A 16,715-nucleotide genomic window follows, 5' to 3' on the forward strand; every position below is an offset into this window, starting at 1 on the left:
GATAAACACAGAATGAGCCAAAAAGGTTTCCTAAAAATGCAACCCGCAGTAAATTAGTCCTAATCCGTAAACCAAGAATCAAAAACCCAAAGACAGAAGCAAACAATCCAGAAACCCAACCCTCCGAATCATAATGTCCTCTGTGAACATCAGCCAAGGAACCGCTCGAGGACCTGCTCTCCACCCCCACCCCCACTCCCATATACAGGCAGAGGGCGGTCCTTCAGCAGTGACATCGTGGTGGCCCCACCTCTTGGGGTTCCACCCACAAAATGTGCAATGCATAGGCAGTAATAATAGCAACAAAAATACAAACAATTAGCATCAGCACAGTAATACTTAACAATCACCAAAAATGAAACAGAAAAGAAAGATAAACATAAGCAAAGGAACGCACCCTGGCTGAAACATGACAGTTATGTTTTTTTATTTTATATACGCACTATTTGTGTCTATAGTGTCACATGTGTGCAGATGGGAGGCAGCTTAAGGGCTCTAGTGATTGTAATTACCTGCCAAACCAGAGGTTGGCGCTGTGCTCTAATGCCTTCTCTCTTCCTCTCTCTGCAGAACAGAAGACTGACAGTCACTCCACCTCTGACGTCACTTCTGTCATCTGTGCTCCTGAACTCACCCTTTCCCTGCCGAGTCACCATATAAGCCCATAACCAGCCATGTTGCAATTTCAATTATATGGGGTCACAATTGTGGAGCCCCAACTCTTACTATCATCACAACAGATACCATATATAACAATGCATGATGACCGCCTTGTGTCTCGTTGCTGTTCTCAGTTTTGCCATGGTGTTATGCTGTGTTCCATTTACTCTGTAAGTCAGATGTAGGACCTACGAATGACATGACGCCCAAGTTCACCAGCAGAACAGTCGGAAAACCAATATGGACACCTTGAGGAAAACCTTTGTTGTGCTGGCTCTTTCAAAATACAGAAAACTGCTGAACAACTGGGCAGCATGGAGATGTAAGGAGACCAGGGATTCAGGTCTCAGGTCCTCCCTGTGTCTGCGTGGGTTTCCTTCCACAGTCCAAAGCAGGTCTGCAGGTTAGGCGGATTGGCAATCCTAAATTGACCATATTGTGTGGTTGGGGGGCAGGGAGGGGGTGTGTAGCCTGCGATGGACTGGCACCCTCTCCAGGGTTTGTTCCTGCCATGCACCCTGTGGTAGCTGGGATAGGCTCCAGCAATGAGACACAAGCCTGTTCAGGACTTAGTCAGTCATTGTCTAACCTGCTTAACTGCTGGGCAACTGGATAAGAATGCACTACGTTGTATTTTGTACATTCAAACACCGTAGCAACACGTCCACAGATACACAGTGGAGAGCAACGTGTACACGGCTGATTTGGGGTTGGGGTTGGTGAGGCTCTCCCCAATTTCCCAAGTAGGAAATCCAACTCCAGTTGAAACATCTTATTGGGAACTCAGAAATTCTGACTTCCCAGTTCAAATGGGATGCAGCAGTAGATCTGCAGATTAAACCAACACGTCTGCTGTGGCCTCCCCTTGTCATTATGGCCGTCACTTACCCGGTTTAGTCCCTCTATGCAGCTTCTGGTTCTGTTTCAGGTCACCCCTATGGTTTGACCTCCACCTGATGTCACTGATCATTACCAGTCCCCTGATCAAGCAGTGGGCTCTAGAAAGTGGTCTAGTGCAATGATATATAAACATATTGGGGAAGCCCCACTTACACAAGGCAGAGCTCTGGCAGTAAACACAGTCGTCGTCACTCCAGCACCAAAAGACGCCACTGCAAACACATGAAATGCTGCAGCCAACTCTTGAGGAATGGGGTCTGTTACAGACAAGACCACTGAGAAACCTGAAAAAAAAATATTCCTGATTTCAGAAGCAAAAAAAAAAAACAACAAATAAACACCACAAAGAATTTTCAGCCTTCCAGAACTTACATGGATGTAACTGTTCTAGCAACATTCTTAAACATCTTTTGTCTTCTTCTGTGTCTAATGCTTACTGGCCGGGTATCATTCCATTGCTTATGAAACTACCATATATACTCGTGTATAAGTCGGGTCTTGAAATCCGAAAAATCAATCATAAAATCAGACTCCGACTTATATGTCCGTTCAAAAATACGATACTTAAATTTTTTTTTTTTTTTACATCTTCTTGCCTCCTCCAAACTCACATCAGTTACTCAGACACATTGAATTTTGTTGAAGCAGCGCAATTACCAATTTCTTTCGCCACTTCAATGACTTTTAATTTAAAACCAGCTTCATATTTTGTTCTGATTGAATGCTCCATCATAGATAAGGGATGCTCTTACAATTAAAGGTGTATGAGGGTGTGACATACAAAAACACAAATCAGTGCAAACGTTGCTTCAGAATAGTTTGGGTATTACAGTGTGGTCACGTAGGCACAATAGAGAGAAAGAGAGGTGAGGAGCACACGCTGATACAGCACACTGCCGCACCCACATAGAGAAAAAAAGGCCATGTGCTCCGTGGTGACTCTCTCAGGTGGTTGTTAACATATCATAATCTCTTGGACCAATAGCGGGAGTTTTCTGCATTCGACTTGTACGACCGACATTATAAAATACCAGAAATTATACGATAAAATCAAGTTCTGCCTTATCCGCGAGTATATACAGTATGTGTAAAAATCCAACTTTCAATATTGTAGTAAGGCATACTAAAAACTACAGAAGGGAAATCACCATACTGTGCCTACAAAAAGATAATTTTCTGAGTGTTTGTGATAATGGTGTACACTGCCATCTATATATATAATTCACTAAGCCGACAGAACAAGCAAGACAGCCATGGGATACGCATGGCATAGCCACACCCGCCAACTCACAGAGACCCGCCCCCCAATGCTAAGACCATGGGATACGTTGACAACTCACAGAGCCCCGCCCGCCGACAACACAGAGCCCCGCCCACCAACAATTCATTAAGCAGCCGACCATGGCACACGCCCGACAACAATTCGAGAGAGAGCGAAAGCATTTGCCAAGAATGTTTTCATTAATCAAGAATGAAAGTCGGAGGTTCGAAGATGGTCACATACTGTCGTAGTTCCGACCATAAACGATGCCAACAGGCGATATGGCGGCGTCATTCCCATGACCTGCCGGGCGGCCAACCAGGTAACCAAAGTCTTTGGGTTCCAGGGGGGAGTATGGTTGCAAAGCTGAAACTTAAAGGAATTGACGGAAGGGCACCACCAGGTGTGGAGCCTTTCGCTTAATTTGACTCAACACGGGAAACCTCACCTGGCCCGGACACGGAGAGGATTGACAGATTGATAGCTCTTTCTCGATTCTGTGGGTGGTGGTGCATGGCCGTTCTTAGTTGGTGGAGTGATTTCTCTGGTTAATTCAGAAAACAAACGAGACTCCCGCCTGCTAAATAGTTACGTGACCCAAGAGTGGTTAGCGTCCAACTTCTTAGAGGGACAAGTGGCTTTCAGCTACGTGAGATTGAGCATTAACAGGTCTGTGATGCCATTGGATGTCCGGTACTGCACGCGCGCTACACTGAATGGATCAACATGTGTCGACCCGGCGCCGAGAGACGTGGGTAAGCCGTTGAACCCCATTCATGCTGGAGACCGGGGCTTGCAATTGTTCCCCACGAACAATGAATTCCCAGTAAATGCGGGTCATACACTCGCAATGATTACATCCCTACCCTTTGTACACAACAACCCGCAACTACCATGGTCAGGTGACTTGGTGGATTATATATAGAAAAGCAGCTGGAACCGCAAAGAACAATGAAATGACAACGTGGCTCAGAGGTGCATGTGGACTGTAGCAGAGACAAAAGCAACTGAGGCGGTGTTTGGAAAATGAACAGTCAACGTGACTCACAGGTGCATGTGGACTGTACCACAGACGAAAGCGACTCAGGTGAGGAGTTGGGGGCGGGCACATGAGCAGGCAGTGCGTACTGAACGATGATTGTATGTTGGTTCGTAGCGTGCATTGTTGCATTGTTACTTTTCTTGGTGGTTTTTTAAATTACGGATTTTCCCTGTGCTTAAAAATCATTTAAAAAGCGGTGTGATTATGTGGCGTATGCTACGCCGCGGGTTGGCTGTTTATTATCTATATTACTAAACGACAGTTTAATTTATGCACGGCGGACGCACCGAAGCGCATGTGCACTGCGCCGCAGTGCCCCAGAGTCAAACCCAGCGGCTTCCTAGAGTCAGTAGGTGGCGCCCAAACAACACAACCTGTAAACTAAACTTGCTCTAATCCACTGTGCCAGCAGTTGGTGTCAGCAGAGGCAAAGGAGTCACGGCTCCAAATGGAAAGAGCTCAACGATCTGTAATACAAAACCAAGCCCGTAGTTCCCAGAGTCAATGCGTGGTGCCCACACAACACAACCTGTAAACTGCACCTGCTCTAATCCACTGTGCCAGCAGTCAGTGTGTGTAAGTTGGAGTATGCTTCCTAACAGTAAACGACTTCTATCTAACGACACAGCCACAGAACAACAAAGACGAGACCGCGTGGATAAAAACAATACACGGAGGCTTCTACGACGCGCTTCAGACACACCAGAAGCAAAGACATCACGGCTCCACAATGAAAGAACTCAACTAACGGAAAAACAAAACGAGCCTGTATGGATAAACACAATGAACGAGCGCGCCAACAACGCGCTTCTGACATAGCAAAGGCAAAGGAGTCACAGCTCCAAATGGAAGGAGCTCAATGATTAGTAATATACCGCATATACCACATTCGTTTAGTAATGTGGCCCTCCATGCCCGGATCTGCCGCCATGGTCACTTCAGCACGCGAATCCGCCGCCGTCAGCAAACGACTTCTCGCTGATGACACAGCCATAGAAAAACAAAAAAAGAGACTGCATGGATAAAAACAATAAACGAAGGTGCCTACAACGTGCTTCTGAAACACCAGAACTAAACGGGTCACAGCTCCAAAAAGAAACCGCTTTAGTACAAATATGTTTATTTAATTAAATGAACTTTCCCAGGACGCACCCACCCTCCATGATATTTCATCCCTCCAATTATCGGAGGGAACAGAAAGTGATTGCCATTCTTGGATTTGTGATTCTTTTGAGAATCGCGGGCTTGCTGGTAAATAAGAAATGCTGTTTTGAATGTTTTCTTATTACACAGAACTGTACTTACTACACAAATGGCACACAACACATCAGACACAGTTAAGCACAACGGGCGCGCAAGTGGCACTGCAGACTAACGGCAACATCGTGTTAGGGTACTAACCTCAGGTTTGCCATTTCAGCCCCTAAAATTGGGCCTAAGAACAAATCACAGACCGCCACTGCTCGGGTGTTTCGTATATGAAATCTGTCTGATGTATCTTTTCAAATATCAATAAGGTGACCTTTTTTTCTTCATCTACTGTATAAAAGGTGCACACTGGTAGACTGTCTGTGCTACAGTGACAGAAAGACAGGAGACCGAGTGTGAAAGGTGATAAAATTGGCATTGGGTGTGATGAGGATGGACAGGATTAGGAACGAGGTCATTAGGAGGTCAGCTCAGGTGGGAGACAAAGTCAGATAGGCGAGGTTGCGTTGGTTTGGACATGTGCAGAGGAGAGATGCTGGGTATATTGGGAGAAGGATGTTAAGGATAGAGCTGCCAGGGAAGAGGAAAAGAGGAAGGCCTAAGAGAAGGCTTATGGATGTGGTGAGAGAGGACATGCAGGCGATGGATGTAACAGAGCAAGATGAGGAGGACAGGAGGATATGGAAGAAGATGATCTGCTGCAGCAACCTCCAACAGAAGCAGCTGAAAGAAGAAGAAGGATTATCCATCCATTGTCTCCCGCTTATCCGAGGTCGGGTCGCGGGGGCAGCAGCTTGAGCAGAGATGCCCAAACTTCCCTCTCCCCAGCCACTTCTTCTAGCTCTTCCGGGAGAATCCCAAGGCGTTCCCAGGCCAGTCGAGAGACATAGTCCCTCCAACGTGTCCTGGGTCTTCCCCGGGGCCTCCTCCCAGTTAGACGTGCCCGGAACACCTCACCAGGGAGGCGTCCAGGAGGCATCCTGATCAGATGCTCGAGCCACCTCATCTGACTCCTCTCGATGCGGAGGAGCAGCGGCTCTACTCTGAGCCCCTCCCGGATGACTGAGCTTCTCACCCTATCTTTAAAGGAGAGCCCAGACACCCTGCGGAGGAAACTCATTTCAGCCGCTTGTATTCGCGATCTCGTTCTTTCGGTCACTACCCATAACTCATGACCATAGGTGAGGGTAGGAACATAGATCGACTGGTAAATTGAGAGCTTCGCCTTGCGGCTCAGCTCCTTTTTCACCACGACTGACCGATGCAGAGCCCACATTACTGCGGATGCCGCACCGATCCGCCTGTCGATCTCACGCTCCATTCTTCCCTCACTCGTGAACAAGACCCCAAGATACTTGAACTCCTCCACTTGGGGCAGGATCTCGCTACCAACCCTGAGAGGGCACTCCACCCTTTTCCGCTGAGGACCATGGTCTCGGATTTGGAGGTGCTGATTCTCATCCCAGCCGCTTCACACTCGGCTGCGAACCAATCCAGAGAGAGCTGAAGATCACGGCCTGATGAAGCAAACAGGACAACATCATCTGCAAAAAGCAGTGACCCAATCCTGAGCCCACCAAACCGGACCCCCTCAACGCCCTGGCTGCGCCTAGAAATTCTGTCCATAAAAGTTATGAACAGAATCGGTGACAAAGGGCAGCCCTGGCGGAGTCCAACTCTCACTGGAAACGGGTTCAACTTACTGCCGGCAATGTGGACCAAGCTCTGGCACCGATCGTACAGGGACCGAACAGCCCTTATCAGGGGGGCCGGTATCCCATACACTCGGAGTACCCCCGACAGGATTCCCCGAGGGACATGGTCGAATGCCTTTTCCAAGTCCACAAAACACATGTAGACTGGTTGGGCAAACTCCCATGTACCCTCCAGGGCCCTGCTAAGGGTATAGAGCTGGTCCACTGTTCCGCGACCAGGACGAAAACCACACTGTTCCTCCTGAATCCAAGGCTCGACTATCCGACGGACCCTCCTCTCCAGGACCCCTGAATAGACTTTTCCAGGGAGGCTGAGGAGTGTGATCCCTCTGTAGTTGGAGCACACCCTCCGGTCCCCTTTCTTAAAGAGGGGGACCACCATCTCGGTCTGCCAATCCAGAGGCACTGTCCCTGATGTCCATGCGATGTTGCAGAGGCGTGTCAACCAAGACAGTCCTACAACATCCAGAGCCTTGAGGAACTCCGGGCGTATCTCATCCACCCCCGGGGCCCTGCCACCAAGGAGTTTTTTGACCACCTCGGTGACCTCAGTCCCAGAGATGGGGGAGCCCACCTCTGAGTTCCCAGGCTCTGCTTCCTCATTGGAAGGCATGTTAATGGGATTGAGGAGGTCTTCGAAGTACTCCCCCCACCGACCCACAACGTCCCGAGTCGAGGTCAGCAGCGCACCATCCCCACCATATACAGTGTTGACACTGCACTGCTTCCCCTTCCTGAGACGCCGGATGGTGGACCAGAATCTCCTCGAAGCCATCCGAAAGTCGTTCTCCATGGCCTCCCCAAACTCCTCCCACGCCCGAGTTTTTGCCTCAGCAACCACCAAAGCTGCATTCCGCTTGGCCTGCCGGTACCTATCAGCTGCCTCCACAGTCCCACAGGACAAAAGGGTCCTGTAGGACTCCTTCTTCAGCTTGACGGCATCCTTCACCGCCGGTGTCCACAAACGGGTTCGGGGATTGCCGCCACGACAGGCACCGACCACCTTACGGCCACAGCTCAGGTCAGCTGCCTCAACAATAGAGGCACGGAACATGGCCCATTCGGAGTCAATGTCCCACACCTCCCTCGGGATGTGGTCGAAGTTCTGCCGGAGGTGGGAGTTGAAGCTACTTCTGACAGGGGGCTCTGCCAGATGTTCCCAGCAGACCCTCACAACACGTTTGGGCCTACCACGCCTGACCAGCATCCTCCCCCACCATCGAAGCCAACTCACCACCAGGTGGTGATCAGTTGACAGCTCCGCCCCTCTCTTCACCCGAGTGTCCAAGACATGTGGCCGCAAGTCCGACGACACGACCACAAAGTCGATCATCGAACTGAGGCCTAGGGTGTCCTGGTGCCAAGTGCACATATGAACACCCCTATGCTTGAACATGGTGTTCGTTATGGACAATCCGTGACGAGCACAGAAGTCCAATAATAAAACACCACTCGGGTTCAGATCGGGGGGGCCATTCCTCCCAATCACGCCCTTCCAGGTCTCACTGTCATTGCCTACGTGAGCATTGAAGTCTCCCAGCAGAACGAGGGAGTCCCCAGAAGGTATGCCCTCTAGCACCCCCTCCAGGGACTCCAAAAAGGGTGGGTACTCTGAACTGCTGTTCGGTGCATACGCACAAACAACAGTTAGGACCTGTCCCCCCACCTGAAGGCGAAGGGAGGCTACCCTCTCGTCAACCGGGGTAAACCCCAATGTATAGGCTCCAAGTCGGGGGGCAATAAGTATACCCACACCCGCTCTGCGCCTCTCACCGGGGGCAACTCCAGAGTGGTAGAGAGTCCAGCCCCTCTCAAGGAGATTGGTTCCAGAGTCCAAGCTGTGCGTCGAGGTGAGTCCGACTATATCTAGCCGGAACCTCTCAACTTCGCGCACTAGCTCAGGCTCCTTCCCCTTCAGAGAGGTGACATTCCACGTCCCAAGAGCCAGCTTCTGTAGCCGAGGATCGGACCGCCAAGGTCCCCGCCTTCAGCCACCGCCCAACTCACACTGCACCCGACCTCCTTGGCCCCTCCCATAGGTGGTGAGCCCATGGGAAGGGGGACCCACGTTGCCTCTTCGGGCTGTGCCCGGCCGAGCCCCATGGGTGCAAGCCTGGCCACCAGGCGCTCGCCATCGAGCCCCACCTCCAGGCCTGGCTCCAGAGGGGGGCCCCGGTGACCCGCGTCCGGGCAAGGGAAAACGCCGTCCAAAATTGTTTTTCATCATAGGAGGTTTTGTTTAACCGCTCTTTGTCTCATCCCTCACCTAGGACCAGTTTGCCTTGGGTGGCCCTACCAGGGGCATAAAGCCCGGACAACAGAGCTCCTAGGATCATTGGGACACGCAAACCCCTCCACCACGATAAGGTGGCGGTTAAAGGAGGAGAAGAAGGATTAAGTAGTAAAAATGTCATTTCTTTTGTTTTGTGCGATGCTGGAACACACATGAGATAGAAGCAGATAATATAAAACCTCAAAAGTCCTCATTTTAAACAATTTCAAGGCCCATAACCCCCCCAAAAAAAAACCAAAAAAAAAAAACCACCACGGCCATGCTATTGTTCTATAATACATTTAACAGGATGGTGAATAGGATTTACTTTTTAAAATGTCCATTCAACCGTATATGAAGTGGCAATGTTTAACAGTTACATACCTGTCGTAAAGAAAGTAAAAATGATGGAGCAAACCAGATTATTCAAAAGCGGCTGCTGGCAGAATCGAGATGAAGCGGGTCTTTCATGTAAGCAAAAAAAAGAAATAAAAGAGAAAGTCAGTCAGAGAAATTTGGACATCAATTCATCTGCTGACACTGAATTTAAAATGAAGGTTCATTTAAAAGCTGAAGACAGCAAGCTGAAGAAATGGACCTCTCAGTTCATCGAGCACATGGCGGAATTGAATTTTAAATGTCGTTTGCTGTTTAGGCATCACAGTGTTACCTCTCTGCACAATACAAATGTATTTGGTGATGCTACTTTATTGAAGACATCCAATCCTCCATTTTCACGCTTATTTTAACCAGTTAAGAGTTAGAGGGCACAGGATGTTAACCCACATTGGAAGGGGCACCAACCAAACACTCACTCACATTGTGCCAATTTAGAGCCACCAGTTATGCCAGCAGAGTCGTCTTTATTAAGCACAAGACAAATGGCAGACCCAGAGAACAATTCACACAAACCCAGAAGGAACAGGCCGACCTCTCAGTCTTCTCGGTCCACTTGGCCAACTCACTTTACAAACACCACGCCATTAAACCAAGACAGACTCTGCGATAGCGAATTCTACAAAGGAGATGACAAATGTGGCTGACCTGATGTGTCACAAACTTATTACAGCTACGCAGATGGGTCATTTGTCAGACATTCCCAATTATGCTCCATACCATACCGAAAATGGTTATCACGTCGAGTAACGGAACCATCTACAAACTTTAATGAAGCAAAGTTTACCTTTGATAGTCAAAAGACAACACTAAAGTTAGTAAAGATTTCTTGTGGCGGGGCATCTCTGGTCATGCAGACACCTCGATGGAAGCCAAAGGGAAAGAACGTTCAAAATGAGGAAATTACCCAGGGAGCTTTTCTTTACAGAGCTACAATGAGAAAAGACGAATGGCGTGCCAGCAGTACGGTAGAATTCAACACCAACACTACTTTAATCACAGGTCTCAGAGAGCACAAACGATGTTAAGTGAAAATTTGCAAATATTACTCACATCGTTTTTATTTGAAAAATCCAGTTGGGCAAATGCACAGTATTGGTTCGAACTGGATTCGGTTAAAGCTGGCAAAATATCCCATGAAAATAAGAGAGCTCTGTCAGCGAACTGGCAAATAAACTTTTTGAGCAAAAAACCGGAGAAGCCCACAAAAAAAAAAAACAAAAAAAAGGCCGAAGCCCAATATAAGAGACAATAATTGTGGTCGAGAGAACAAGAGGGTCAAAACTGAAAGTATTCGCAAAAAAATATAAACTTCGACTACTTCAGAGATTCAGTGTCCGCAGATCGGAAAAGGATGAGCACCCACAGCCGTCCATTTACCCCATCGATAATGCGAGGGGCACTTAGCAACGCTAGAAGCGGATCTAACCATGGAAACAAACCCTGGCGGCCCTCGAGGACCCAGAATCGCACCAGGCTTTGTTTTTTGCTCTCTTTTGTTGACTTTGACTTCTAATTCTCGTTTTCGGCCTAGTGCTTTGGTTGTCTTCTTGTGTGTCTTTTTCTGATTTCCCATTTAAACTTTGATTTTTTTGCTTCATGTAACCATTTCCCAGTAATATGTTAAACTTACAATAATCCTTTGATTCCAATGTGTCACAACAATCTGATAGAGACGGAGGGCATCAGACACATATCTGCAATCAACAACGGCGCCACCTTGTACTTCTGACCAGCATCGCCCAGAACAGCCACTTCCATGACACATACACACTTCCTGAAGATGCCGTGTGCAAGGCTCAAATTGTCATGTCATCGTGTGGATTAAGACAATTGAATGCCGTGAAGCAATTTGTTACTGGGCCACCATGCCACAGGCCACTAATGCAGCTCTAGTTAGTTACAAGCGTGGACGGCAGCAGCAGGACTCCTGGAGTATAAAGTGCTGTCCCCCTCTAATGGTCCTACCAGCAATCTCTCGTGTTTCTGCTATCCACCATAGGACTTTTCAGCATCCCTTAAGACCAGGGGTCCTCAGTCATGGCCTTGGAGGGTCGCAGTGGTTCTTCAAACTAGTTTCCCAATTAGAAGACAGTCCTTGCTGACAATGAAACTTGGTATTGAACTGCGTGGCTTTTATTCACCCAAGAGAGATTTTGGTTGCACTGTAGGGTTTCCTTCTTTGAGAGCATTCTCCATGTGTTCTGTGGACCGGAACAGATTTAAACCCAATGCTCCTTCCAATTCTCCTCTCCTACATTTCTAAACATTTTAATTTTTTAACACAGATACTTCATGGTGCAAATGCAGAGGTTTAAAAGGAAGCACATTAGCTGGAGAGTTGCTGGTTTATTACGCATTATTAACTAATGTCTGGGTCAGAAAACGGGCAACAATTAAAACTTAAACATAGCTGCTAAAAACTGAAACAGGCAATTAAGGCTGAGAAATAGTAACAGGAAAGATAACTAAAATTAAGCCCAAAAACACGTTGCTTTATTAGAAAATAAATGGGTTCTAAGTAAGAAAGTGGTTGAAGTGAAAACCGGCAGCCACTGCGGACCTCCGGAGCTGCAACTGCGGACCTCTGATCAACAATCAAACTAAAATTTGTCTTTGATGAATGAAAGCGCTAACAAGGGATAAAGTTAAATGCCACGCTTCATTATCAGCAAGGACTGAGTTCTAATTAGGAAACTGGCTGGAATGAAAACCTGTAGCCACTGCGGCCCTCCAGGACCGTGACTGAGGACCCCCGCCTTGTGAAGGCTCCTATTTATACCTCTTCCTCTAAAAGTCTCCGCCATATTTTTTTGAATCTTCCCAAGACTTGTCGAAGGATGCCCTGCCATTCCCTTCCCTGACAGATGAGCTGTTGCCACTCAACCAGCGAAGCCCACCCAACCCAAGAGACACTCACAGACAAGCGGCCTTCCCACTCCACCTGTCAGCTACTGCAATATTTTCTCACAAATCCAGTAATGCACGCTGCATGATTTATAACACCATACCATGTTTTTTAAAATTGATTTTCAAGGAATTCCAGACCCTCAACTGTTCATCTCCATGCACGTCACTCCTTCATTCCAAATCTCAATGCTTATAATTCAGAAAAACATGCCAGAGGATGATCTCAAATCTAAATAAATTATTAAATTAAAAACATTTATTCTTGAAAAGCTCTGACCAAAATATGACTCACCTTAGTAGAACATAAATCTGGGGAGCCAAAATGATGACCAGGAAAAGGAAAATGACGAACAGACTGCAGGAGAGCAAAGAGAAACAGCTTTAAGTGATATTTTACAAACAAAAGATGCAAATCCTAAACCACTTCAGTGCTGTGTTCTCCACCTATGATGTGCATGTTTAAGCAATTTGATTCGTTTGTCTGCTAAATTAGGTTTCAGGTGACGCCATTGTCGACCCAGCTGTTGTTACGCACGTAATACACATGCGCACAAGGTTGTCACAGACGACTTTCACTGCGTCAGGCACAGGTTTACAGTCGACCTTCGCTTCCTGTGGTTTTCTTTGTGGGTCTCCCCAAGAAAATAACAAAAACAGACATTTCTTAGATTCCAAAAAAAATATTCTATAAAAGGTTTTTAAAAGTGGTGTGGTGGGCAAGCAACAGTGTTTTTGCAAACCAATGTGAGTTGCATTTAGCTTTTCATTCACAATACAGTAAGTACTGTATGAACCATCAAGTTGGAAACGTGCATGTCCAATAAATTAAACATGATTTAAATAAGTGAAAAATTTAAAAATTATAGCATAACTTATTCTAAAATATCGTGGCAGCACGTAAATTAGCTGGTCTGTCTGGCGCTAGGCCAGTATTATTGTGTACATTTGTGCATCCTCTACAAGTGGTTGTGTTTTTGCCTGTATCTCCAATTACACCGAGTTAACGCGCCATATTTTAAGCCAAAGATGTCTGAAGTTAAGCGTGTTCTACAAAAACACAGGGTCACAGTTGGAACCTCATTCAGAGTAAGTTCTCCTTCACTCAGATCCACATTAACATGCCATACAAAGCCAAGTAGTGTGGCGGAGTGCAGGCGTGATGGGGACCGTCAGTCAGATCTTGTGAACTGTTTGTTCTCGTCGACTTGTCCTTGTCACTACCCGATCTGAGGTGTCTGCCCGATCTGTGCGTGCATGCGCACAAAAACAAACCAAGTCACGCACACTTGTGCAGAACTTTACTGTTATGACCACGCCGGATCCATGTTTTTTTATTTTGCGACATGAGTCCCCATCCAATTTGTCTCGCACACATGCTCTCGAATTGACTTCACGACACTGCCCAATTTGTACAGCGCATGTCTAATGTTTTACGACACGAAAGGCTACGTCATCGCACACTTTACAGCACTACCCAATCTGTTTAATGCCTGTGTGAACACTTTATGACAGTTAGCCTTTCAATACATATGCGTGTGCAGATCGGGTAGTGACAGTCCTAATCGACTCTAATGTACGATTTTCACATAGGAGCATCCCATCAGGAATACTGTTACCTTAACAAGAGCTTTTATTTTGATACACTGAAACTGGAGTTAGCACCAGAAGGACATTTTTAACGATTTTTTTCTTTGTGCTCCCTTCCAAACCTTCCATGAATCTTCACCGTGAATATAGTACCTACTGGGCATCAATATTAAGTGATGGGCAGTGGGTGTCGAGTGATGATACCATCCGATTGCTCACTTTGTCTGTGGATTTGAAGACAGTCACGTAACCTCGTTCACTAGCAGCAAGCAAATCTACTGAACCGAGATCAGCTGATGGAAAACAATGGGAATAAAAAATAACTTTCAGTTGTGTGTTGTTAAAATGTACTAGAAACCTATAACAAGATATACAAATATTAACTTTTTAAAGCACTTTCAGGTGTACTATACAGTACAAATATGTTTTCGTCAGGAGTGGAGGAGAGGTAGGTTAGGTCTGCATGCACAGGCTACCCGACAGTGTAAGCAGCGATATCAGCTGACGGAAAACAGTGGAAACAAAATTTCACTTTCTGTTGTTTATTGTACAAATACACAGGATATCTATAATAAAATACAAATGGTAACTTTTAAAAGCATTTTCTTATGTATAAATAGCTGTACAAGTTTTCAATAGGAGTTGAGGGTTGTATTGTGTTCGTTGGGTGCCTAGGCTAACTTTGCTGGACTTATGAACAAAGTGGACTTGCAAACGCTCTCTCGGCGTGGAACTTGTTCATATTTAGGAGACTTACTGTACATATGTGCTTTCCCCTTTAACTGGTATGAAATCCTCCACAAGAAACACCAAAAGGGTGAGTAGGCCTCCAAAATACCACCAGTCAGAACAGCACTTCACTGCATCTGACCTCAAAACAGGCCCCACCCAGGCAGCCAGTCCCCTAACAGTAGTATTGTTGCTTTATTCAAATGATGATGATGATGTCCTCTTTACCTCATTTGACTGTGACCCTCAGCATGCCCTTGAGTGATTTGCCGCTGTGATGAGAATCAGCACCTCCTAGTCTGACATCACGGTTCCCTCTCAGAAAAGAGTGGATTGCTCTCTTTAGGTGTTTGGACAACTTCCACTAGTGGAGAAGTTCAAGTATCTTGGTATCTTGTTCACAAGTGATGGAAAGAGGGAACATGAGAGCAGATTGGAGCAGGGGACACCGCTGCAGTGAAACAGGAGCCAAGTCTAGAGACAAAGCTCTTGGTGCACCAGTTGATCCACATCCCTGTCCTCTCCTACGGTCATGAATTGTGGGTAATGACTTGAAGAATGGGATTGTGAGTACAAGCGGAGGAAATGAGGCTTCTTCCCAGGGTGGCTGGGCTGACACTCCATGAGAGGGAGAGCAGCTCAGAGATTCATGAAGAGCCTCAGAGTACAGTCGCTACTCCTCTGGCAGTGACAGTAGCCAGCTGAGGTGGTTCGGTCATGTCATTTGGATGATGCCCCACAGAGTGGCTCCCCCTAAAGCTGCTCTGGACACATTCCACTGGGCAGACACGCCACTGCAGACCCTGGACAGTACAGAGAATCATAGCTCTTGGCTGGCTTGGGAACGCCTGGAAATTCCCCCAGAACTGCTGGAATTTGTAGCTGGGGACAGGAAAGTCTGGGCTGACTTGCTTGGCCTGCTGCCACCGTGACAAAGGATGTGATGAGATAAGATGTTTATTGGACCCCAGAGGGAAATTAAAAATTTACAGAAGCTCAAGAAAAATAAACAATATAAAAAAAACAACCAATACCCCTCCCCCCCCCACCACACACAAGAACTACTGGCTTGAATTATAAGAGAGTGGAGTGTTCAATGTAAAAGGTGACCACTTCCAAGAGGTGTGAATACTTTTTACAGACACTCTAAAGTCAATGCAATACTCACAATTTAAGCCTGTTCTGTTTGGGCAGCCATCTGCTAACATGCAGTGCAGTGAATGCGAGACAATAATGAATCATTCTCCGTCCGTTGGCTGCACTCAGAAATCTCTATGGAGTGGGATATTTAAGGCCTTGAGACCTCAAACACTCGGAGCACAATCGTGTCTGTTGCTTTGATGACTTGTGAATGTCTCTTGCTGTATTAGACCTGTTTATAAAGAAAAGAAAAGAAATGAAAAGGTGTTCTGATCTGCGTAACACATACTGCACCATTTAACTAAGCGGCTTAATCCTGAGCAGGACATAAGACAGGAATAACCAGCCCCTGGACAGGACGCCAGCCCATCGAAATGTGAACACACACACACACACACACACACACACACACACACACATACATACATTAGGGCCAACAAATTGGGTAAATCAGAACTGTAAATATTTTTTGTCCTGTGGCAGATATTTATGTTACCAATTTGTTGAACAAACTTTTCACACTATGGCCACTCACTGAACCAAAGCCATCAAATTAAGACATGGCCAGTCTTACGGATTATCAGGGAGAAATAAAGCCTTAAAAATCGGAAACCATGCAACTAGACATAACTTTACTTGTTCCCTGTTATTTTACAGAAGCTCTTTAAATGTAAAAATACATAAATAGGCAGATAAATCAAAACAGTGCCCTCCATAATGTTTGGGACAAAGACACATTTTTCCTTGGTTTCCCCTTCTGCTCCACAGTTTAACTTCAACTCTGAACTGTTTGATTTGTAATTTTAAACTGTGGAGCAGTGGAGGAAAACAAAGAAAAATGTGTCTTTGTCCCAACATTATGGAGGGCACTATATATATATATATATATATATA

The 16,715-nt window shown here is 46.5% G+C and overlaps 1 protein-coding gene across 1 annotated transcript in view; it reads right to left on the reverse strand.

Annotated features, from left to right (window-relative positions):
• Positions 1-16,064, reverse strand: part of lzic (leucine zipper and CTNNBIP1 domain containing) — a 46,488-nt gene extending 30,424 nt beyond the window's left edge. Inside the window, exons 1-4 of the mRNA XM_028807910.2 lie at positions 15,850-16,064; positions 12,658-12,720; positions 9,444-9,523; positions 1,714-1,844 (exon numbers count right to left, since the gene is read on the reverse strand). Of these exons, the coding sequence (XP_028663743.1) occupies positions 1,714-1,844; positions 9,444-9,523; positions 12,658-12,720; positions 15,850-15,923 (348 nt within the window). The 5' untranslated portion in view covers positions 15,924-16,064. The remainder of the gene's footprint in view (positions 1-1,713; positions 1,845-9,443; positions 9,524-12,657; positions 12,721-15,849) is intronic.
• Between the last annotated feature and the right edge of the window lie 651 nt (positions 16,065-16,715).

Source organism: Erpetoichthys calabaricus, chromosome 8 (assembly GCF_900747795.2).
Source record: "Erpetoichthys calabaricus chromosome 8, fErpCal1.3, whole genome shotgun sequence".
NCBI classification, from domain to species: Eukaryota; Metazoa; Chordata; class Cladistia; order Polypteriformes; family Polypteridae; genus Erpetoichthys; species Erpetoichthys calabaricus.